At 38.9% G+C, this 24,459-nt stretch overlaps 1 protein-coding gene across 1 annotated transcript in view; it reads right to left on the bottom strand.

The window, feature by feature from the left end:
* Window positions 1-24,459, bottom strand: part of arid5b (AT-rich interaction domain 5B) — a 71,073-nt gene that overhangs the window by 6,570 nt on the left and 40,044 nt on the right. Inside the window, exons 5-8 of the mRNA XM_046070291.1 lie at window positions 13,837-14,000; window positions 12,018-12,291; window positions 7,238-7,290; window positions 6,043-6,140 (exon numbers count right to left, since the gene is read on the bottom strand). Coding sequence (XP_045926247.1) covers window positions 6,043-6,140; window positions 7,238-7,290; window positions 12,018-12,291; window positions 13,837-14,000 — 589 coding nt within the window. The remainder of the gene's footprint in view (window positions 1-6,042; window positions 6,141-7,237; window positions 7,291-12,017; window positions 12,292-13,836; window positions 14,001-24,459) is intronic.

The following is a 24,459-nucleotide window of genomic DNA, read 5'->3' as shown; positions in this document are numbered from 1 at the left end:
TGATCTGTGGGAAAGAGACGGCTGCCTTGGCCTGGGTCAGCTTTATGGAATGTCAATATGGGGTGGGGGGTTGGGGTGTCGCAGGCCCGGATAATGTAATAGCTGAGCCCGGGAAATTACTGGAGCCTTAAATAGTTCCAAATGGAAAGATGCTATGTTGGGCAAGAAATCAGTCTCAGGAAGTTCCCTACATTGTCAGAATTATTTGCTTTGTTACACTTAATAAAGATAAGATGATTTACCAAAAGCCTACAAATCTTTCAATAAGTAGGACTTCCAATTCCAAAACATACACCATTTACAGTTTTATGTAAATCTTTTCAGAAATGGCTGAATAAGCAAAAAGGGTTCAGGCTACAGGGCACTCACTCCTTTTTCCATTTTTTATAAATGAAAAAAAAAGAAGTGTAAGTGTAAAATCATAATACAGCCCTCAGTGTGAAAGACTGGGGTAATTTCAAGCCGTGTATATATTACTTAGTCATGTTCATGTAATATAACACTCATAATACAATACCACTTATATAAGTAGCAATTTCCTCCAAGGAAGGGGAAGGGTTGAGTTTGGCAGCCACTGCCAGTAGTTGAGAGAAAGCCAGGTGTCGTTAATCATTTACACCACTAGGGGGCGTGTGCTGCACTGTGAGATTCCAGGAAAGAATTTCATTAAGGCAGGAGAGGCAACATTTTTATGAGGTCAATAAATACTTAACTTCCTCTCATGCCAATTTATCACCCAGCTTTTGTTTAAGCAGCCGTTTTTCCATGTTGATAACAAGCAACTAAAATATGCAGTGATGAGATTAAAAATTAAAAAGGCAGAGACAGAAGATGTCTCTTTTAATTAAGCTAAAAACATATTGCTTCATATATATGTTATGCATTATATCTGACTGATATTTTTTAAAATCAGTAAGATCAATAACAGTGCAAACCACAACATCAAACCACAAACGTCAACTAAGCATGTCTCTGCCTTTGAAATAATGGATTGCACACAAAGCACCTCCCCCCAAAAAACACAACTTGGCAAAAACAAGGTGACTTTACCAGCAATGAGCTGCTCTCATCTGAGTTTTGTGTTACAGGAACAAGCAGTGTGCTAAAATCCAAGAAATGCCTAAGTCACCAAATAAGTGGAAAAAGCCTGCGGGTTGTTCCATTTCAACAATTCCCCTCCCATCCGTGCTGAAATTAATTTTAACTGGTGTTGTGTTAAGATCACAAGAGCTGCTTCATGCGTAAAAAAAAAAGGAAAAGAAACTATTTAAAGAGCTGGTGGACAAGCCCCTGGGGCTGTAGAAAGATCTGGAGGAAAGAAAATGACTTACTTTTACAAGCCTGCGAGGAATAAAAAAAAAAAGATAAAATCAAATCTTTATCACATTTAAATGCAATGATTAAGCATCATCACAGCAATGAGAGAAAACAATAAGTACTGTAGAGAAAGAGAGAGACAAGATGCCAGCAGAGGGATAAACAGACATTGTAGCTGGTCCCCCTGCTTTGGATTTATGCCTCAAACCCCCTCTTTTGTCTTGAAGCCAAACCACTTGAGGTGACCCTCATTCATGCAGTTAAAACAGGAGGGCAGCGAAGGAATGTATGAAAAACTTAAGTCCTTTGTCAAGTCTGAAAATACCAGATTTAAAATGACCTCTACTGTTCCCCCAGGGTTTGCTCTCATTAGCTGCTGCTGCAGCTCACAGTAAATGTTCGCCATAGCAGGTGTGAGCAAGAGTGCTAACTGTTTAAAATAAACGTGTACTATTACACATAAAGAACGACTCAAATAAGAAACACTCAGTATTAATACCCCAAAATATACAGCATATATTCCCTCTTGCTGCCCTACAGTCACTGAAATCTCTGCAAGAATGTCATTAATTTAATTTGCTACACTGAACTAGTTATTAATCTCAGTAGACTTGAATAGATTCTCATACAGTCGATTGCCTGTCACACGTCAGTGCCATAATTTGTGATTTCTCATCGCCACTGGGGAAAGAAACCTTGGACCTTTTCATTAAATTCCACGCATAAAGAAATCTCTCAATATTGTGATTTGTTAGATCGCTGCAAAAAAAGAGGTTTTATCGCTGAATGCTCAATGAAGCATTTTGTCTTGAAGCTCTCAGAGGTTAAAATAGCTGCATGCTATTTTAGTGTAAAGAACATGCAGCTCTTTGGCTGCATTCCCACTGAAGCTGAAGTCCAGATTCAGTGGAAGAGTCATGGATATACAAAGAATTTGGCCATGCTTTTGATGAGGACAACATGTTGAGACATTGTTTATAGTGTTAAGGAATGCTGACAGACAATATGCAACCATGTTCTCATATTGCAGCTGTTTTTCCTCCAACTTTATTTCTTAATATTGAATCACAATTTGTTGTTTATTAAAATCTATGAGTGTTTTTGTCTTTCTCTCTCTCTCCCTGCTTCAGGTTTGGGAATAAAAAGCCAGGAGGACATGAAGGTGATACCACCTCCCCACCACCTCTTATTGTAATCCAGCGATACCCTTTGCTTTAGAACAAGAGAACAGAGTAATTTAAATCTTTTTGAGCTACAGTATTAGATAAAGCAAGCTAAAGTGTAATACGCCACATTTGATGTATCTGTAATACATCAAGGACAATGAAGAGAAATGCTGACGAGTGCAAGATACTGAGCATCTAGCAGGATAAAATTAAAAAACAATGTCCTGTCCCCTGCCTCTTCCCCAAATCTGAACTCTAGTCTATTATAATTCTCCATGTGAGGACTGACTCAAGGTTTCCTAATAATTATGAGGAACAAATGTATTTTTATATCTGGAGAGCAGCTTTAGTGAATGCAGAGGAACATCAGTACCAGTAGGAATGAATAAAGGCTGAATCAATAAAACATCTAGTCGACTAAAATTGGAACAGGCGTGCATCTGTCTTAAGAGAAACATATCTGCATGATCTGAGTCGGAGAATATTTCACAGGCCTCAGACTCTATGTACAGTACATCTGGCAAACATCTAATACTTTTAAGATGAAATGATCTAATCCAAAACCCCTCACCAGCGCTCTACGCTGTTGCCCAAAAACCTCAGAGTTTTTAAACAGCAAATTATTCTAAATAGCTTCTCTGTTGCCATGGATACCCCCCCACCCCCACACCCCACCACCACCACCTCCAAAACCCCCTCCCGCCCCAATACCAACCCTGTTGTGCAATTACATTAGAGTGCCAAGGCATGGTGAGGTATTAAAAATCTGTAACAGGCAGAAATGAACAGAGATAGTGAAATGTGATGTTTCTGTAACAAGAGATCACGTAGGAAACCAGGAAGATTAAATATGTAGGAGCTGTTAAAAGGCGCTGACCTGTATAATGAAAGAAACAGCATGAAGTGCAAGGCAGGGAGTGGGAGAGAGGGAGGGGCGGTGGGGGGGGGGGGGGCACAGAGAAAATGGCACAGCACAGAAGCAAAAGGCAGTCTATTTCAAGGTTATTGATGCCATCTTTTTCATGACCTCATTTTTAATTCAGAGCGCTGGGCCCTGACAGCTAATCTTGGGAAACGGTTTAAATAAATATCATTAAAGCTTCCCCGTAGCTGCAGCAGCAGACCTTGGCTTGGACATTTCTACATTGATTTTTCCCTGCGCACACTAATGAACGCCGCTCTGCGACTAAAAAACAGTAACTTTGAAAATGACAATTAGCTGAGGTTATCTCCTGTTCAATTTCAGCTATGTAACTGCATTACTACCAGTGATTACCGCCTGCTCCTGGACAGCATAAGTATAGTGATTATGCCCCTGGCTCCATCTTTCACAATAACATCTCCTAGGAAACCATTTCATATAAATTTACCATTAGGGCTGTAAAGGAATAATGTGTATAATTTTAAATGAGAGTTGAATGCTTATAGATATTGACAATCTGTAACCCAAACAACACCGAGACTTAATTTAAAGCAATTATGTACTGAAATATTGTTTCCTCTCTTCCTACTAGCTTTTTATTTCTTGCTCTACTGTACTTGAGCCCGCTGAGACAAATCAGAAGTGATCCTTCTGAGAGAAGAGAAAAACACAAGTGTTGTTCCAGTTTGTACCCTGTACATTCTTCCCTGTGAATTATATTTCTGTAGCACATTGACTAATGATTAAAGGTGGAAACAAAGACGCCTCTGGGGAACAAACACACACTTCAGCGAGCCCACAAACAGCCTCATTCATCATGCGGAGAGAATGGCCATGTTTGCTGAGTTAATACAATGAAGCTAATTGCCCTCCAAGCAGCCCAAACACCAAGGCTCAGCTAAAATTATTCCCCTGAATGGAAACTTGCTCAGCTTCAGCTGATCTCTCTCTCTCTTTATCTTTCCCCCTCTCTCTCTCTTTTACACACATGCCCCATCACCTCCACCCCTTCCTCACCTTCTTTCTCTGTCAGGCTGATATTCACTGCAGTGTGTGGATATTATTGCTTTGTATTGATTCAGCATTATTTTCTCTCAGCTGCTTCTCGGTGGCTGGAGAAGGAAAGGCCAGCACAGCAGCAGTCACACCTCAGCGCTTCCCACACGGTTTCGTCCTACCCTGCCTGCCTTCCTACGACCCTATTTACACCTTATAAACCGATGAACAATATGGTTTTTCACATCTAGCTTTAAAGTAATTTCTAGGCAGAGACAGGTCATACTGATTTCCAAGCTAGATAAAAAGTACCAAAACAAGGATCAAAGACATATTCTGTCTTTTCCAATAAAATGATATTTGGCCAGCATCATCTCTGAAGCTAGGTGTTGAAAGTCATGTCTATTATTACTATAAATAAGGAACTCCACTGTGCAGCAGCTCCTTTTTTAAAACATATCCCTACAACTGGGAACACAGCGTGAACACTGAAAGCACCCTCAGCTGAGCACTGAGAGGCTTATTGTCAACTTATGTACAAATTGAACACACTGAACAATACACTCCTCACACCTATGTCTTCACAAATTTCCAGGAAAAGATTCTCCGGCCGCCACTTTCTGTGCTTGCAAATTCACTTACAGCATACAATCTTGACACAATATGAAGCTGCCCGGCTCCCTCATATGGTACTGCTGGCATATTGCTGTATTACTGACAGGTGTGAGTGTGTGTGTGTATGCCTGCGACGCGCTGATGCATGGACCAGCAGCAGCCGGAGGGATGTGGAGAGGGTCGCTGGCCCAGAGGAATGACCTGCCTCGTGAGCAACTGGTTATCTCTTGTTGGGACGATCGTATTTGACATTTGTTTAACCTTGAGAAAGTGGGCATGTTTGTGTGAAAGTAGTCCTGCATAATACCCTCACAGCTCCCTCATGATCATATCCATATGCTTGCTTTGGTTTGGTAATACCAACTGAGTGATTATGATGTGGAGGTTCAAAATGCTGCAGTATCTGCCTGAATGATTAGTTGAACACATTAAACTAGTGTTTCATTTTAATTTGTATGCAGCTGTGTGTGCTTGCAATGCATATATGGTGTATGTGTGTGTGTGTGTGTGTGTGTGTGTGAGTGTGTGAGTGTGTGTATCCATGTAGGTCAGTTAATAATTCAAAACTTTGCTGTCATTTTGAGCTTTAAAATCCTCTTTAGCCTGCTTGTAGAGCAGCATGGGTGGAGTTTACTCTGTAATTGGTTCCATAGCGCCACACAACTAATCAATTAATCCTAAGAAAATACCTGACTCTCATCTCGTCATGAATTGATTTAGATCCATGAGGAACGCATTTGTTAATACTATTAGAACTGCATGCCATAACAGCGAGAGACAGTGAGGAGTGATTTGCAAACTACTGCAAAAGCACTATTCTTCTCGCATGGCTGTAATGTGCATTGACTTCTCTTGGATATTATCAATATTTGTCTTGTAGTATCCTGGTGTTATAAATAAAGCATTGTGGAATCATATTTGATGCAGCTGTGGGGGAGTTTACTCACTTCAGACGATACAAACTATTCCATGTGAGCATGCATAGCAGTAACCTGTCAAATATAACTGCTGAACACAATAACTCACCTCTCATAGTGTCTCCGTGTACATGTGGCGGCACTTGTGCTGCTGGGGTTCCCGCCCAATTCATCATAAACATGCTTCCACTGTCTGCGGACTGTGATCTGAAGGGACAGATGAGAGCACAAGGATAAGGCAAAGAGAAAAAAGAAAGAGAAACAAAGGATGACAATGAGATGAATATAAAGTGAGGAAAATTGAAAAAATGTGAGGGGAAGAAAGAACATTAAAAAACAAAAAACAAAGAGAAAAACATAAGTGGCTGACATCATTTTGAGGTCTAGGGGAGTTACTGAGTCATGATGTTCCAGTTATTGAATCCTCAACACTCAATTCTCTAACATAATAAGCTCTGTTAACATCATGCAGTCAGTTGTTCCTGCTATAACCCCGTATGCCATAACAGATGACAACACAAACACAAAACTCCAGGCTGCCACAGAGCTAACAAAGCCTCGACATGAAACGTGAGATAATCAGCTGCAGATATGAGGGTTTTAAAAGGATATGAGCCCCAATTATATGAGCTGTATCCTGTTTATAGTCTGGTCTGGCTGTCTATTGATTGACATTATGCCAGTTAGCTAATGAAGAAACATGAGCAATACACTTGACGACTTCACATTGACTTCACTTTGGAAACACGTCGTACGTGAATAGTGAATGAATAAACGGCAGGTAACGCTGCCAAGTAAAATGCTTAAATGCCTCTACCTCATACATACTCATTTCTGACTCACTTTGGTTGTGTATGCGCGTGCACACAGCATATGTGCGCCTTTGTGGGTATATATGTGCATTTCACTTCACTCTCCAACATGGGAAAAAATGAGCGATTTGACCAATTTCCTTCTGACCAGTGCAGAGCAGAGGAACATGTGTTTTCCACTCCGGGCGAGGTGGCAGTGTTTGAAACAACGGCATTATTTTTGCTAAATGTGGCTCTGGGTAAGACTTTCTTCTTGGGAAAATAGTGACTGACCTCAAGGGGCAAAAGGAGGGCAGTAAAAAAGAATCGTCAGGGAAGAAAGAAGGGAGGTAGGTTGGAAGACAGCGAGAGAGGAAGAGATAATAGAGAAAAAGAGAGCAGGAGAGGGGAGACATCAGGAGGAGGGGAACAGAAAGAGGGGGAGATAGAAAAAAGAAGGGAGGGATCTTGACAAAAGGGAAGGAATATATTGCCACATGTGTGAATACTTACCAACTCATATCCTCCGAGTTTCTGAGCAGCTTGAAACATAGTCCAAAGGTTGACTGTGGGAGACAGAAGACAAACAAGGCAGTCAGGAACACTGGGAAAGGACCTGAGCTGAAACACATGAAGTCATATACACCAGAGTGTGATAAATACAGTGCTGGAGGAAGTATGTAGATCATTTAGTTAAGTAAAAGCAGCAAACCAAAATGTAAGGTGGACTAGTTAAAGTCCTTCATTTAAGTATTACTCACAAATTATACTTATTATACTAATATCAAAGTAAAAATACTCATTATGCAGAATGGCCCCTTTCAGAGTGTTATATTATTATGTATTGCATCAATGTTAGTACTGATGCATCGACATGTAATCAGTATTTAAATGTTGTAGCTGATCACAGTGGGGTTTCTTTGAAAAAAAAATGGTTTGTATATGTATAGCAATGCACCATGTTTTATATGTCGATGATATTTTTAACCGTATAAGTCTGAAAAATAGGAAGTAACTATAGCTTTGAAATTTGATTAGATATCACTTTATTATCAGTGCACACATTAAGTATCAGTACAATCAAATGCAGTTTAACGACAACAAAATAATGCAAAAAGTAAAATATTCCCTTTTGGAAGTAGAAGTATCATACATACTTTATATCATACCCAAATACTATATCTATAGATAGATAGATAGATAGATAGATAGATAGATAGATACATACATACAGCAAAATGAAAACAGCTTTTTATAATTTTCACACAAAACAATGCTGCACTTCAGCAGAAAGCATCCAAATGAATTTTGAATACTTGTACAATTGCCGCTATGTGATAAAATACAGCATATGCTTCATCCTGACAAGGAGATTTGTTAACCCTCAGCTGCAGCCTGCAGGTATGAATGAAAACCATTACAAGCATCAAAAGCTTGGCAATATGCTCGAACTTCTGTTTGAACTAATGCAAATTCATTTACATTGATTTTCCCATGCAAATACCCCATGACAGGCCATATCAAAATACAAGTCTTGTGTAACATTTTCCTAAAAATAGTATAAGCTTTCAGAAAGGCTTCAAATGGCTGTCTATCTTTGAAAGAAAATATTTCCCACAAACAAAGAAATGCAAGTTCATTGGGGGGACTTTTTGTGCCAATGACATTTGTATTTGCTTTCTGTAACATCATTGTTTAACATTTTTATATGAAGGCCTATAAATAAGAAAAGGAGGCCTCGCCTGGGGAGAAATCCATCAAAATTCAATCTGTGCGTACACAAAGCCTTGCATTTGTCAAAATGACATTTTCCTATCTCCGCATTTGACAGCATTGATTTTTTCCTTCCCTCCTCTCTGCGACCGTTGTCAATGCACGGGTGGAATAACAAAGGGAACTGGGTAGGTTTTTCTGTTTGAACTGAGCACTCCGTCGTATTGTGCTTTCTGACTGTAGAAACAGAAAGATGGTCTATTTAACTAGCTTGTTATGCATCAACTGTAATTACCACAATAGCACACGGGACTGGGAGGGAACTGAACAGATAAAGGAAATGAGGGAACATGCCTTTTCTTAGATGTCTTGTCATTAGCAATTTCTTTTCTTAATTCCCCTCTATTTGGCAGGGGCAATTATCACTGAGATAAGGATGACAAAACAGGAACACAATGCAGCCTCAATGACACACCGATGGCATGGCAATTAGACAACAAGGCTGAAAGAGGGAGACAAATTGGAACTGATGTTCACAATCACATGCTGATGCCCAAGCACTGAAGCACACATGCGTCTGGAATAGTCACATACACGCACACACAGTAACCAGTTAATTGTGCAGATCAAGGGCATACAATGTAACCACAACTACTCCTGTTTTATTTCTCCTGAATCCACTCTATCTCTCATTTCTTACAGCGTCTCTACTGCACCCATACAACTTCAATGGCAGCAGCTGTAGAGCAAAGTCAATATTAAGTCATAAAAAATAGAAGGACAGCAACTCGCATGAATAAAATGCAGCACAAAACAGTTTCCCTCTCCAACTGTACTGCTCAAATGTAAGAGCCAACTATTTTTTGTCATTTCATGTGATTCAGGTGCTAGTGTGCATTCAGACTCTATGAATGGGTTTACTGAAGTCATTTAGAGCCACATTTTCCTTTTAAAAAAAATAGTTAGTCAAGGACTGTTGAACGGAGCCATCTTGAAGCATTTCAAATAGCAGATACAAAAAAAAGAAGAAAAATGTGTTATAGCTGGAAGGATTAGTCAATCGATTGGTTATATCGAAAATAATCTGCAACTGTTGTTATAATCCCGTCATTGTTTCAGTAATTGTTTAAGCAGAAATTGAAAAATGACAAACATTCTCCAGTTGCAGCTCCTGTCGTTTTATATAATCTTAAGCAATATCTTTGGGTTTGGAGCAGTTGGTCAGTCAAAGACATTTAAAGCTGTCACCTTGTACTCTGGGAAACTGTGATGGGCATTTTTTCACTATTTTTGACATTTACATAGACTAAACAAATAACGGATAAATTGAAAGAAAGAAAAAATAGCTGATTAATTACTAAAGACAATCACCTTTAATTTTTTTTTAAATCTCTAGTTCCAGCCTCTCAGATATAAATAATAATAATATAAATATTTGCTACTACTTTTGTTTTACATGATTGTGAACTGAATATATTGTGTGATACAGACGTGAAGTTAAGAGGTCTCAGATGATCAGCTTTGCTCTAAGATGGTAAATGCATACAGACCTTGGAGTAAAATATAAATTCAGCATAGTAAGGCAGGCACACAAGTGGGTTTAAAATATGTTATGAGCCATTCGAGGTAAAGGCAGATTGACTGAATTGCAGTCTTAAAAAATCAGGTAAGAGTCCTCAGCTTGGAGATGAGGTGGAATATACATAATTAGTCCATGTTTGGATTCAGATTTTTTTGGAGATGAATCAAATGGATATTTTAGTGGCCCAGCCAACAAAACATGGGTACGTCTGGTAAATCATTCAACCATCTGTTGCTTTGTTAAACTCCAGAGAACTTCATAAAAAGATTTTTACTCAAATACAACTAAAATAACACAATTTTAATTTCCATTACAGGAAAGTGAGTTCTTTGATCTTTTAATGCATTTGTAGCAAGTTTAAAGGGGAGAATATGAAAACGGCGCCTGATTACATCTAAGGGTTTGTTGTATTAATTATGATGTGTTCTCCTTTTTTCCCTCCTCTTTACATGTGCTGATGTGTGCTCGCTGCCAAGGACGAAGTTTAAACAGCATGATTTCACCATTTAATGAGGGCCTTCCTTATGATGTGTCTGGTTTTGAGATTCAAAGCATGTACTGTATGTAAAACAGTTGGCGCGTGGACCTCGACTTTATTCTGAGCTCAAGCCGAGAAATGCCAACTAAAAGTAAAGCATTTTTGGGTGTGTAATTCTCCCTCTACGTCTTCCTTGCTCCCTCTCTCTATCTCCCTCAACCACAATGACCTATTTAAGCAACAACATGTCAGCAGTCAAGATGACAGGGTTGTCAAAATACCGCGTGAGGTTACCATAGTCGAGGCAGCCACAGCTTACCTTCATGTAATAGTTTAGAGTAATGAGTTTTACTATGCTGTAAACTGTCACTGTTAAATTCAATAGACATCTCTCTCCCTCTCCTGCCTCTCGTTAATTTGCTGATGTTGTCGCGCTACGTTTCTTGGCTCATTTGACATAAATGCAATTGTGATTTCCTTCCTTGAATAAAGACTGAGAAAGAAGTACATTTGACAACCACAGTTTGAGATGAGAGCCCACGTTCTCATGTGTCTTGCCTAGAGATCAAACACACAAAAAAATGCACTTCTTCAGTTTCAAGAGACCAGAGTGTGCCCTTTATGATGTTTATGTGCAGGTTTCTCCTCTCTGTACCATGCACACCAAGTGCAAGCTAAGCACCCGACCTATATTAGAAATCTTTCATCTCGGGCAGACGTGTTACCCATACATGTGATTTTCTTTTCACACTGGTAAAGGACGTTCTTGGCCTTCACAGGAAACCCCTTTGACAAGTGTGAGAAGATGTTCTCTCCTTATATAAAAGACAGCTAAAATGTGCTCTGACAGGGAGCCTCTAGAGTCTTTTACTAACCGCTAGATGTGATTTTTCTCAACACAGACAATTATTCCTTTAGTTTATTACTACCACAGATTGAATGTGTTTTTTACAGTTTAACAGCAGTGTAATTTAGAGATTTTGGGCATAATGCCTGCAGTAGTTGGCCGCTGTCTCTTCCCGTAATGCTCTCATTCAGGATAGTTAGGACAAAGTCTGCCCTTGACTTGACTGAAAAGCAGCTACTGGTTTCTCGCCTGATCACAACAGGGGGGCACTATAGATAACATGTGGTTAGAGATGCTGATTGAAATCCACAAAGGGAAAAACCCTGTGTGGATTTTAATGACTTACAGACTGCAGTTTCACTCTGATATTTAAACTGTAATTTGAAACATATACTCATCTTTCATTTCTCCAACCACAAGACATTTTAGTGTCTTCACAAAAGAGAACATTTGAATAGGTTTTGGTACTTTTACGCCTGTTCCTTCATCTTTTACTATGATAATTTTTAATCCCACATCAGCCTGCTGACCTTCCCCACTGGTAATGTTATGACCTAAATCTACAAAATAACCTAGAAAAAATGTATCCACACAAACTTTACTATTAGACTGTTATACTCTATTGTTTAAACATTGCCATTGGGGGAATAAGAGAATAAGTTGTCCTACTCACTCTGTTTGAAGCCAAGGAAGGGGATCCTCTCTATGGGCGTGTCTCTTTCTTTCATGTACTTGTAGAGTGCTACTAAGAAAGCCTGCTCCTCCGCTCGGCTCTCTTCTGATGTGTCCTCTTCTTTCATCTCCTCCTTCTCGTTCCTCTCCTCCTTTTCCTTTTCCTTCCCTCTCTCCTTCTCCTCAGCTGAGGATTTCTTGCTGAGGCCGTTGGCCTTTGGTTTGGCTGCCGGGTTTATTTTTCCATTCGGTACCGTTTTACAGTTGGGTTTGACCTGCAAGGACAGAGCGGAGAGAGACAGTGGATGTAACTTTAGATGAAAATTGAACCCTTAAAAGAGTGTTTCAAATCATGTCAGACAGTTTGGATGAAATGTGTTTGGGTTCAAGCACAAACAAATATTCTTGCAGGCCACAGAAGCAGCCTCTCATTGATTATCAATGGAGCAGCACTTCTTGTCATCACAGATTAGGCACAGATTAGTTTGACTCTAGCTTCTAGAGAGAATTGCTGATATTGATTCAACTGTCCAAGGTCATAGGAATAACAGCTGTAGAAGGGCTTTTAGGGAAGACATTTCCTTCACTTGAATATTACAACCAATGTCTGATAGGGGTTTGATAAAAAAGAAGCACTGTTAAATGCAAAAATGCAGAATCAATGACACAAAGTCATCATCAGTGAAAATGTCACTGAAAATGATTGATTCCTTTAATAAAATGGTAGGTGTGATTCTTTTTCTAATAGAGATTAACCTTCAAGCCATCAAGTAATATGATTTCGGTGATTCACAATGCTGCCTCTTGCTTTGGAGAAATGTAGTGGGGAAAAAGTGAAAAGTTAAATTATATGTGGTTGGAGGAAGAGAAACTGTGCTGTCATAACTGATCCAGCAATGAATAAATTAGTCAGATGAAAGTCATTTGTGAGAATTTGCTGCTTTTCTTAATAAGTTAAGTTATTAAGTTATAGTTAAAATATAAATATTTTAATATTTTGTACTGGTCAAACAAAAAAGGCAATTTGATGACACCGCTGCCTACTTTAGGAAACTTTTCACTGTATTCTGGTATTTTATTGACCAAATGACAGTCAATGTCAATTATTTGAGAAAATAATTAATAATTAAATAATCATTAGCTGCAGCCCTATATTGTCTGACCTGGTGTACCACTGATATGCATTTATTTAAAAAAGTTTCCATTATCTAAAAAACCTATAAGTGATCTAATAAAATAAAAATGGCTTCACAAAAATAAGATAATATATTTCATTGCAAATGTTTTATGTTAGTTCCTTTTAACAAAATCCTCCCCCGTAGACAACCACTATACCAAGCCAACCCTTTAATGTAATGTCACCTTCACAGTCACATCTTTTACTGCATGTAGTGTACAGAATCTAACACTGCGCTACACTGCTGCTGTGTCTCTCACAGTGTGAATTGTTTGGGGAACTAAAATGCTGTATGTAATGCCTTGTTCTGTAACTGAAGATACAAGTAAAACCTGGAGAGCAGTTGGTTGACAACACAGGTTCAGGTGTCACATTCAGGCAGAGCTGGTGCATGAAAGGGGACTTTACGCTACTGTTTGCTGTAAAAAACTTGAATTCTCTAATAAACGTGTACATGTGTGCTACATTTCATACTGGACTTCTTTTGCACAAATATAGTAATTAATTTGTATACTACAAGGTATTTTAATGTATTTATTGTAAAACAATGCTTTTTTTAATGTCACTACTCTAATTTCTTTATCCGTTTCCTTACCTCTTGCTTTTGTTATCTCAAGTCTTATCTTGTCTTTTCTCATCTCACCTTGGTCGTAGTTTTACTCTCTGGACTGCAAGGATCCTGTGCTGCCACAGCTGTTGACCCCTGGGTCGACCCCAGTGACCCTTGACCCTGAGCCTGACTCTGGGAGTCCCTCCTCTGAGAGATCGATAGCTTCTTCTTCCGAGGTCGCCCCTTCAGATTGGGAGCTGGGGGAAAGGAAACAGTGACAATGAGAATATCCATTTAGGTGGAAACACGTGAGCTGATGCAGCAGATGCAGGATTAAATCACCTTTTTGTTGATTGGCTGGTAAGGTCTAATGTTTTTATCTTCAAACGATCTTAATGTACTATATTTGAGAGAAAGAATAAAAGAGGGATGGAAACATTTATAGCCAGAAATGCCTCTCTCTCCCTGGGAACATTGACTTTTAGCTGAAGAGGACGGAGGCTATGACAGGAACATTTACAATCAGGGAAAGGAATTTCACATGCCTGCTAGCCTGTAGCTAATTATTTTTAAACTGGATTAGTGCTACATTGTGCAGAATGGGAAAGTAGGCTGCCAAATTGCTCCAATGTGCTAGTAAACACGATCCTCAAGTTCCCTCTCAGCCTAGAAGAGAAACTACATTTAAATTCAGACAGATGTATTTTTAAGATTTCAGACGAGGGCGTCATAACAGTCAAGCAATTAGTATATTACTGTAAATGACAGATGCTGGTAACCCACAAACCCACATAAGCTACGGCATTTTAAACAAACAAATATTTGAAACAGATGCTACAAAAACTGATATGTGTTTTTCACCACAACAACATATATAATATATAATATAAATATAATAATGTTTTGTCTTGTTTTCCACAGCAGGACTACCACAGATGTCATCTCATCATCAGCATTGTAAAGAATTACATTTTAATAAAGCACTTCAGATGTAATGATCATCATTGCTCTATTTTTCTATTTAGCCTGCTCATGTCTTAAAGCTGAACGCTGTTAATTAAAAACACATGAACCTTCCTGACAGGAGCCCTTTGTTTGAAAGGCTGGCAGATATAATTGCTCAGTTCACATTACACACACAATAAAGTATTTAGGCACTCCAAGTCCTTTATACACCCACGTTTATGTCAACCTGTGACTGTAATGTAACTTCTTGGCAGAGAGCCTTGCCTCCACGCAGCAACACAAACAGAGATAAGCTCAAAGCAGAGACGCAGAAAAAGAAAGAAAAGGAGAGAAACTTCAAATAATCCAAGTTCCGTCACGTATTTCACAGCGTCAACATTCTTTCTTTCCATCTGCAATGACAATTAAATCACATCCAAGGTTGTTCTCTGCCAGAAGACTTTGTGATTATTTTTGTCGGATCAAATTCCCATCAAGAAAATGCTACAATAACACTGGAGCTGAATAAAACTAAGAGGCAGTCATTAAAAAGGGTAAAATGATCGCAACTCAGCAACCTCTCACTTCATGTTGTTATTTTCACAAACGCTACGCTGCGGAGAAACAGTGCAGGGAAAATTCCAAGGACATTTGTTGTGCATTTGTCATCCCTTTGGCACTAAAAAAAAACAAGTTTTCAACACTGTAATCTTTACTTAGAAAGCACTGGGTGTGTTTCTTCCTCCAATGTTTTCTCATTCTGCTGCTCACTCTGCCTCTTTTATTCTGCCAGTTACTGATTAATGCTGAGAAATTACAGAAACCCTTTTGAAGGGAAAGACATAAACACAAATTATTCATTGAATAGACTAATGCCACATTTCATTGCTTTTATAGACTTAGCTAATTTGCAATGTTTGGGCTTCTGTAATAAAAATACATACGTAATTAAACAAAACACAAAAAATAAACAGAAAAATTAGCTTTTTAATCTTAAGTGACTGATAAAGACATTATAGACATATACTGTGCATAGCAAACAAACATAATGTGACAGATGACCAAGGCCTGCAGGTTTGACTGGCTAGAGATTTAACATGTGACATCAGTTTAAACAAACATTGCATAGGTTTGAGTGAGGTCACACTCCCAGTGCGGTTCTGTTTTTAGTCCAATCACAAACCCCCCTGACACCCTACACTGAGTTACATAACCTGCCTGTCTGTTTACATTTTTCATCAGGTCAAATACTGCTGCGTAAGAAAATACTGCATTTACAGCAAAACGCTGCTGCATAACACACAGTGACACGACAGTGAGCGAGTTTAAGTTCGTTGACTTATTGATAAAGGACAACCTGAGCACAGGAACCAAGTAGATGTTACTGTAAACTGGGGTCAAATGGTGCATTCATGTATTTTGGTACACGTACACAAACAGGCACACAAGGTCAAGCGCAGGCAATCTTTCTGTGCTGTAGAAGTTGAGCAGAACTGCTGATCTGCTCTCCTCGTGGCAGAGTTGCATAAGGGAGGAGTCATCAGCTGTAGAATAACACAAAGGAAATCAAACACGGACTGACTGTGCAGATTGATTTTCTAGAATAGAAACATAGACATTAATAGTATATAAAAAACAAAGTCAACATCACAAGATAATGATTTTACAACACCCTGGGAGATGGGATATTTTCACCATTCTGTGGGCATTAAGTGCTTTTGTTAACATACTATAAATCGTTCAAGTATACATAATACTTCCCTCAACAAGCCAAAAATGGGCACAATAGTCATAGAAAAAAATGGCTGCTGACCAGACTACCAAGTTCCTTTTAGCTTCCCATCGAGTTACTTATTTCTCAGTCTGTGGCTTTCTGCTTATCTGGGTGGTTGACATGACTTGGAGACATGCCTTGAAGTGACTAGAGTACTCTTGGCTGGTCCTTCACAAACCCCACAAGGAATACTGTGCACACCACACACACACACACAAACAAACACACACACACACACACACACACACAAACACCAGCAACAAATGCACACCAATCATAGACGCACACACTGCTTATGAAGCTGAACAGTAGTAAACATTCAGGATCTCAGCTTGTTGGAGGGAGGTGAGGCCATGCACACACACACACACATACACACACACACACACATATATATATATATATAAATAGGTAAGGGGTATTCCCCGAGGTGTGAATCCATCATGTCTTGTCACAGAGCACAACCCCTGAGCCATGGAAGTCATGACAACTTCAGCAGCGAGATGCACAGCCTGACAACTTGATCTCCTGGTTGCAGCCCAACGCTTTCAGCTCTCAACAGTTTTCCACCACAGCTTTGTCTAATAATTTCTCCCCCCTCTGATTCAATTAAATATAGCCCTAATACCTCTGTTTCATTGCCATTCAGTTGATGTCAGTGATAATGAAAAACTCATTACAGACAGCTCAGGAAGAGTTCTGACGGTTCTATGTATCAACAGAGTATCGCCACAGGGAACCACAACAAAATGGACTGATTGATTGAGCGGCTGCTGGGAATGGAGAGACATATCAAGGCGACTGGGGAATTTAACTGATGGATGCCTCAGTTGATAACGCTCAGACTGAATTTACTGGAAAAAAACTCAATATCTACATGTGTCCACTTAATGATTGTTTCTTTAAAGGACAGTGGTTTTGAAAACCCTCATTAAAATAGATGGACAAATGATTGCCCTGATGGTGAATATTTTTTGGGAGGATTGACTGGCAAAATGAAACTAAAAGCTCAGGGATCTAAAAAAATACTTTGATGTACTTTAGTAAATTAAAAGCACACTCATCTATTCATTTGATGGTTTGAAATAACACTTGTGACTGAAATACAACTATAAATGGTATAGTCAAATTAAATTTTGCCAAACATTTGGTTCATGCCTTCAAATTTTTTTTGCAGGTATACTATCCTGTCTGCCTTTGTTATAATTTGGTTCAATGCTAAATAGCAAATGTTAGCATGTTTACATGCTTAACTAACATGATGAACATGGTCATGGTCATAGTCATAAACATTATACCTGCTTAACATCCCCATGTCAGCATTGTCATTGTGAGCATGTTAGCATGCTGATGTTAGTGCAGCTGCGCAGAGCTATAAACTCTTGTTGTCCTGTTAAACTGTAGAAGCCAGATATGCAGAGACTGTTATTTTACAATCTTCTTTGCAGTCTTCAAAGTAATCATATTATGGAAATGAGCAATGAGGCAGTTATGAATGTTGATCATTCACTTTATGGACATTCATAAAAGGTCAAGCTGAAATAAATCACTTATAGTTGTTGAGAAATACAACGGTGTAATGACAGACAAAACGACTCTGGTCCAGGTTACAAAACCTGCTGAGATCAATAATTAACATTTAGTTAATTATGTGCAAACTAAATATGGAAGCCTTTACAGATCCGACTGCTCTGACTTGTCAGATGTGAAATAGTTACATCTAAGAGTTTTTATCCTTCACGCAACTGACTGAGGAAGAATTACCATATTTGCACTTCCATAAAACAAAACAGCCAGTAATTTCACTTAAACTCTTAATTCTACAGTTTAACTTCAACTTCCTCTCACCGTGATGAGGTCCAAGAGACAAAGAGGTGAAGGAGGAGGCATGATTTAAACAAGCAGTGGTAGGGGAAATACATGTTTTGACATAGTTTTTCGTCTCACTTGGTTGAAAATGCACTAAAGGCCTGACGCCCACTCAGCAATTATCAGCATAGCTTGCAGCCAAAGGTAACAGTCATGTTGCAATGCATGGCCTTGTCTGTACAGTACATGATGTCCCTCAGGGCAGAACAGACTACAATACTTTACAGAACAATAGTGTTGATTCAACTTCTATATAAACAAATAATATCTCACTGAGATTAAAACTCTTTAACGCAAGAGTCACATGGCCAAAAGGGCTGCATACAAAGATGTAACACAGACAAATACAAAGGACAAAACATCCTGTTGAAACCAAACCAGAGTATATAATAACCATTCAAGTCAGTTAAACAGAACAGAGACATTTACAAGCAGAGTTACATTCCAGCTCCACTAAAGCCTAATCAATGTGAATTCTCCACGAGAGATCCACTCGGCCAATTTGAAGTCACTCCTTAATGAGTTACATGGTGAAGGGGCAGAGGACTTTTTTTCAACAAACACAGAGTAAGGTCATCTGTAAAACATCCTACGAGTGCAGACCACAATTACCACAGCTTTAGGACACATATGTATCCACACCATTGAACAGGAATCCTCCCCTGGGATGGATTTGTAAATGAAACTATACCTATGAAAAAACCCACATGCAGACAAAGAATGTCACTCAGGTCTGGCATACAGGGTTACAGTGGTGCGTTGGAAAAATCAACTCTGTAGGCACTGAATAGATGTATTTTCATCTTTAAAATAAAACCCCGATAATGAACCAATAACGTAGCAAAAAAGGGAACCTTTTAGATGGAAAGCAGAAGCAAAGTCTAGTAACTCAAATTAGAAATAAACTGAATAAAACAGAATATGATTCATGAGGGACAATAATAGCACCTGTCAGAAAGCAAAAACATGAACCAAAGTAAATAAACCTAACAAATAGTGAACAAAACCTGACAAATCATGATACAAAAACAGCCTCTGATACAACTCTTGAGACACAGACTTTAATCTGTAGAGCAGCGAAGCATTAAATGTGTGATCAATGAAGTGATATTACACTTTGGTGGAACATTTTAACTGCACTGGAGGCACAGAGATGTGACAAGGGAGGCTCCAAAGCAGCAAGGCAATAGTACCAGAGAGAATATAAAAAAGGCAGCGATGACTGATTCCTCAGCTAGTAGTGACAGGCGACGGCGTGTCTTCAATATACATCACAGATCAACAGTTGGAGAGATTTCAGATATTTTCTACTCAAGGACTGCATGTTCCTGACCACAGTTTCAGGATGTGACTGGAAATGAAGGTTCTGTGTTTGTTCTACTAACAAACATGTTTGAGCTAATGCTTCTTTCTCAATCTTATTCTAAGAAAATATCTTGTCTGGTGTTTTCTAGGTTTATGAAACACATTACAAGCTACTCAGCCACCAAATACATATCTCACATCTATTACTTTTACTTAATTTCTAATGAGGGATAATTCCTGGTCATACTAGAATTAAATCAGGATATATTATATATTAATATACACAAGAAAGTCCAAATCAACCAATCAAAATCATGCTTTTTAAGTTTTCAGTTGGAATCACTCACTTACATCTTTGTAAACAGTGTCATCCTATTGTCCAGCTACTAAAATCCAGTTGAGAGAAGAGAGGAGTTCATAAAAATGTTGATAACATTCATCTATATTGGCTTTAATTATTATCGCACAGTCCTACTTTCTGGTAAGTCTTGTATTTTTCCTCATAGTTGTGGCCATTCTGACTATGGGTCACTTTGCACACCGTTGTAGTCTCCATTTTGTTTCTCTCATGCATATACACAAGTATACACGTACATGCATGCTGGTGATGAGATATGTAGTCCTGCCAATGGTTTTAGACTATTCCTGTGATCTACAGGTGGCGGTAATGGGCCAAGAAATACAGCAATGTGCCAGCAAAGGCAGGGAAGAAGAACACTTCTAGCTAATAAACATGTATTCTAACAATACAGGGCTTTTGTCTGTTTACTAGAAAACTCCACAGGACACCTTTAAAATAAATGTGAGGAAATGAATAACTTCCTATTCTGTTCCATTCATTTTTTGTCTGGTTAAACAACCACAGACCCATTGTGTCTGAAACCAAAACTAGACTCTTGCTTTTCCATATGTAAAGTGGAGAGCATTCAGCTCTCCCTCCTCTCTATCATTTTGTTGCTGACTGTAGCCACCGTTGCATTTCACGTACGAATATCAGACATTTCTGATGTGCTCATAATTCTCACTTTGTCACATCTGACAGCAGTTATTCCTCTGTTCTACCCTCGAGGCACGTTTCTGCACGTAGTCATTTGAGACACACTGCCAGCACAAAAAAATGTAATGAACAGTAATACTTCAAGCATCTTTATCACTGCAATCATCAAAAATTACACAATTCACCCACAGAGTGAGACAGAGAGTGTGGGTGGACAGAGTACACTGTTATTAATCATCAAAACCTCCGTAGGTTGATAGATGATACAAGTGTTAATTAATTCCTCATAATAATACAGAGGGAGATCATCATTGATAAAGTGTAAAACATTTCACAGCCGAACGTAAGAGTACAGTGTTTCATATTAGGTCAACCTCAGTTGATGTAACATCAATAACGTTGAAATATTTTCATCACTGGTGTTATTTTCTTGCCTGGTTTCACCCGTGAATTCAAGTGAATGCTCCGTACTTGTATAGTGTGCAACATAAGAAGATATTTTTACACTGCTGTGGCTGAGAGCTATCTGAATTTAATGAGGAATGCATTTGGCTCCTTCTTAGGCATGACAATGGATACTCGTTACTGTTATTACACAAAGGCATCCAAGTTTTACACAGCCTTCAACAAAAACAACCTCACCTTCCAATATAACAGAGGGAGAGGAAGAGGGAGAGAGAGAGAAAAAGAGACAGATGGAGCGAAAAAGCACTAAACATCACTGAGCAGCAAGAGCGGCAATTTAAATTTTTCACCGGTGTTCAGAGTCAGTGAACAGTGGTGTTTGGAGAGAGCACCTGTATCTTGTCCTGACAACTGGCACACAGAAATTCACTGTAATACAAGGCTATTAACGCATGCGCCTGAGTAAAACGTAGGGATTAGTCTGGCTTCTTACTAAAAGAGCTCCAACAAGAGTCCCCCTGAGGACCAGCTAGCTCATCGGCAGGTCCCCAATAGCATCTAGTAAACAGGTCTTTCTTTCTAACCACACAGCACCTTGATTTACTCTGCTTCAACCTCTCTTTTTAAAGGGCAATTCAGTGTTTCATTCTTAAAACCTAATTTGTATAGGTTTTGAGATATCTGTCTCTGAGATTTCTCTACTTCAATACAGTGAAAGTGAAATTAATTTTGCTCATGATGCTCACAGCATAGAAAAATTTGCTTTACTTTAGTTTGATTTTTTTGAGAGGCAGCAGAACAAACGGAAAACACAACACTGACCATCACCTTATAGAATTGTTGCAGGGAAGTTGTCTATAAACAACAGTGGTCTATTTTCACACCCGGAGCAACACTAGCAATCATTTGGAGTCGTATTTGTTGTAGTGTAAGTCAAGTATTCGCTCTCCTCACCCTGTTTTGGTCTCCACCAACTTCCGAGGGAAATATCTGGCTCTGTAGCTGCTAAATGCAAACCAAAACAATGCACTGAAAGACGCTGTAATGCTGAGGGGAACTGTGGAGTCAAAGGACAAAATTCCCTTTCATATTACACAGAGTCATTTGATCCCTTGTTATTATGAAAATATTTATCAGCGCAACTTTGAACAAACAAAAATGTTTCCAAAATTCACTGGAATTGTTTTCTACAACAGAAATTATATCCCCAATTTGATTATTCAGAGTAACATTGGCTGATTGATTTCAAATTAAATTTACTTCCATTATTATGGTATGGAGACAGAACCCCCTGAACAAATTAAACCAAAACTATCTGCATAGTTAGATACCACTGGAGGTAAGTGATAAAAAACATATATTTTTAGTAATTTGGTTCGACATATACTTACATACTATACTAATCAAACTTACTCTCTCTAATGGACATTAGTATAATTCATAAATATACTGACTCTGCAAAGACAGGAATTCATGTGAGATGTTCTGGTCTGTGGAGATTCCTCACCAGATCTCCTCTCCTTGTTGCAACAGCTCTGACATCTCGTTCCACTCTATTTCCCAAACCCATCATTTCGTATACAAATACTGCATTATATCGGCTACAGTCTGTTTTTATTTTCCTCAAAGACGATTCCCCTTAGCTGGCTGACTGACAGCTGTGTGTGCATGCATCATTATCTCCTTCACAGAGCCTGTCTGTTGCCTTAGCCTGTGGCAGACCTCAATCACACAGTATTAGAAATGACTCCATGGAGCCTACTGCAGGTGCGCCACACATTACGTGAACCAATGGGATATAGGTGAACTACAGTAGTTGTCCTGCCCATCTGCTACAGACATGTACAGAAATCAGGTACTAATAAGTTAATTTGATTTAGCTTGCGAAAGCCAAGACATAATAAGTGAGAGAGTTACTGAAAATGTTTGTGTTCCTGGAAGCAGAGGTTATTGAGGTGAATAAACTGATTGGATAAATGAAAGACAAATAAACAAAAGTAATTAATGTAAATGTTGTCATACTAAGAAGCAGCTCAATCTTAAGTTCAAAATTAGAAAAAAATAAAATCATCTAAACTGTCCCAATGATGTTGTTATCACAAGTAAGTAAAACCTTAAGAGTAATACTATATCATATCACTTTAAGTAACTTCAATTTTTAATTTCAGTTTGGTTGTGGTTTTAAATACTGGTCAGGTCTGAGGTTTTAGTACAGAGTCAGGTAATAAGACACACAATAGAGGGTCTATGCTAATGCCTTGCTAGATAGTGTGCAGTAGATAAATCATGTTTATAGACTGATGTCCTCGTCTATGGTCTCTGTGAATATAACAAGATTGCTTCCAATTGAATCTAAATATGAGCTTTATGCATGCAAACACACTGCATAATAAAATACTGCGCATGTGGATATGGAATAAAGAGTCTTGCTTGCCATTTTAAACTACAGCACACCATCCCGGCTATTATCTGGTGTTTATATTCTAATATGTGACTATACTGTAAAAAATGCTGCTTCTTTGTGTTGATCCTGACAATTTGTCAAATTTAAATTCAGCAGCACTGGGAGGAACACATCAATTCAAAGTGAAATCACTTCTATCCCCCCTCCCTCCTCCGCCTCTTTTTGACTTTCTCCCACTCTCCTGCTTCTCCTATCTATTTCTCTTTCCTTTCTGTAATAATTATATGAGCTGTAGCAAATGTAATTACAATGGGGTGGAGCTGGGGGGGGGGATTGTGCGTGTGTGTGTGCGTGTGTGCGTGTGTGTGGGTGGGTGGGTGGGGTGTGTGATTTCTATGCATGCACAACAAAATGCAACATTAAAAAGCTATTATCAGAAAAGGGAACATTTTGGCAGATATATGGCGGAGGGCAGCTCACGCCATATGTTTGTGGAGACGGGGACAACAAGTCAGGTAGTAATTATCAATCATCATCAGGGGAACCTGTCAAAACGCTAGGCCGGCACGCTCTGACTAGTGTTGCCATGGAGACAAGCCCACATGCCAGCAAGTGTGTGTTTACCAGGACATTAAAATTACACTCCCATATTTTTATCTCACACTTATAATATCGTGTAAATCGTTCTTTAGTGTGTGTGTGTGTGTGTGTGTGTGTGTGTGTGTGTGTATGTGTGTGTACGTGTGTTAAGGATTTCCTGCCAAGCCAAACTAGGGAAAGAGATTCAGGGATACAATTGAGGATTATTTCGGTTGAGGTTATGGTTTTACACACAGATTTTATTGCGTTCAGGACCAGGCATGTTTGGGGTGACAATTAGCAGATGGATATGTAAGTGGAATATTCTCACCATAGTAATATTAAGTTAAATGTGTGTGTATGTGCACATACATAATGTGTTTGCCAGTAATGAGCTCATTTCTGTGACCATACAGTTGCTGCACACAGACTCTCCAT

Source organism: Micropterus dolomieu, linkage group LG15 (assembly GCF_021292245.1).
Source record: "Micropterus dolomieu isolate WLL.071019.BEF.003 ecotype Adirondacks linkage group LG15, ASM2129224v1, whole genome shotgun sequence".
In the NCBI taxonomy this organism is placed as follows: Eukaryota; Metazoa; Chordata; class Actinopteri; order Centrarchiformes; family Centrarchidae; genus Micropterus; species Micropterus dolomieu.
This window is presented reverse-complemented; position numbering and strand designations above follow the sequence as displayed.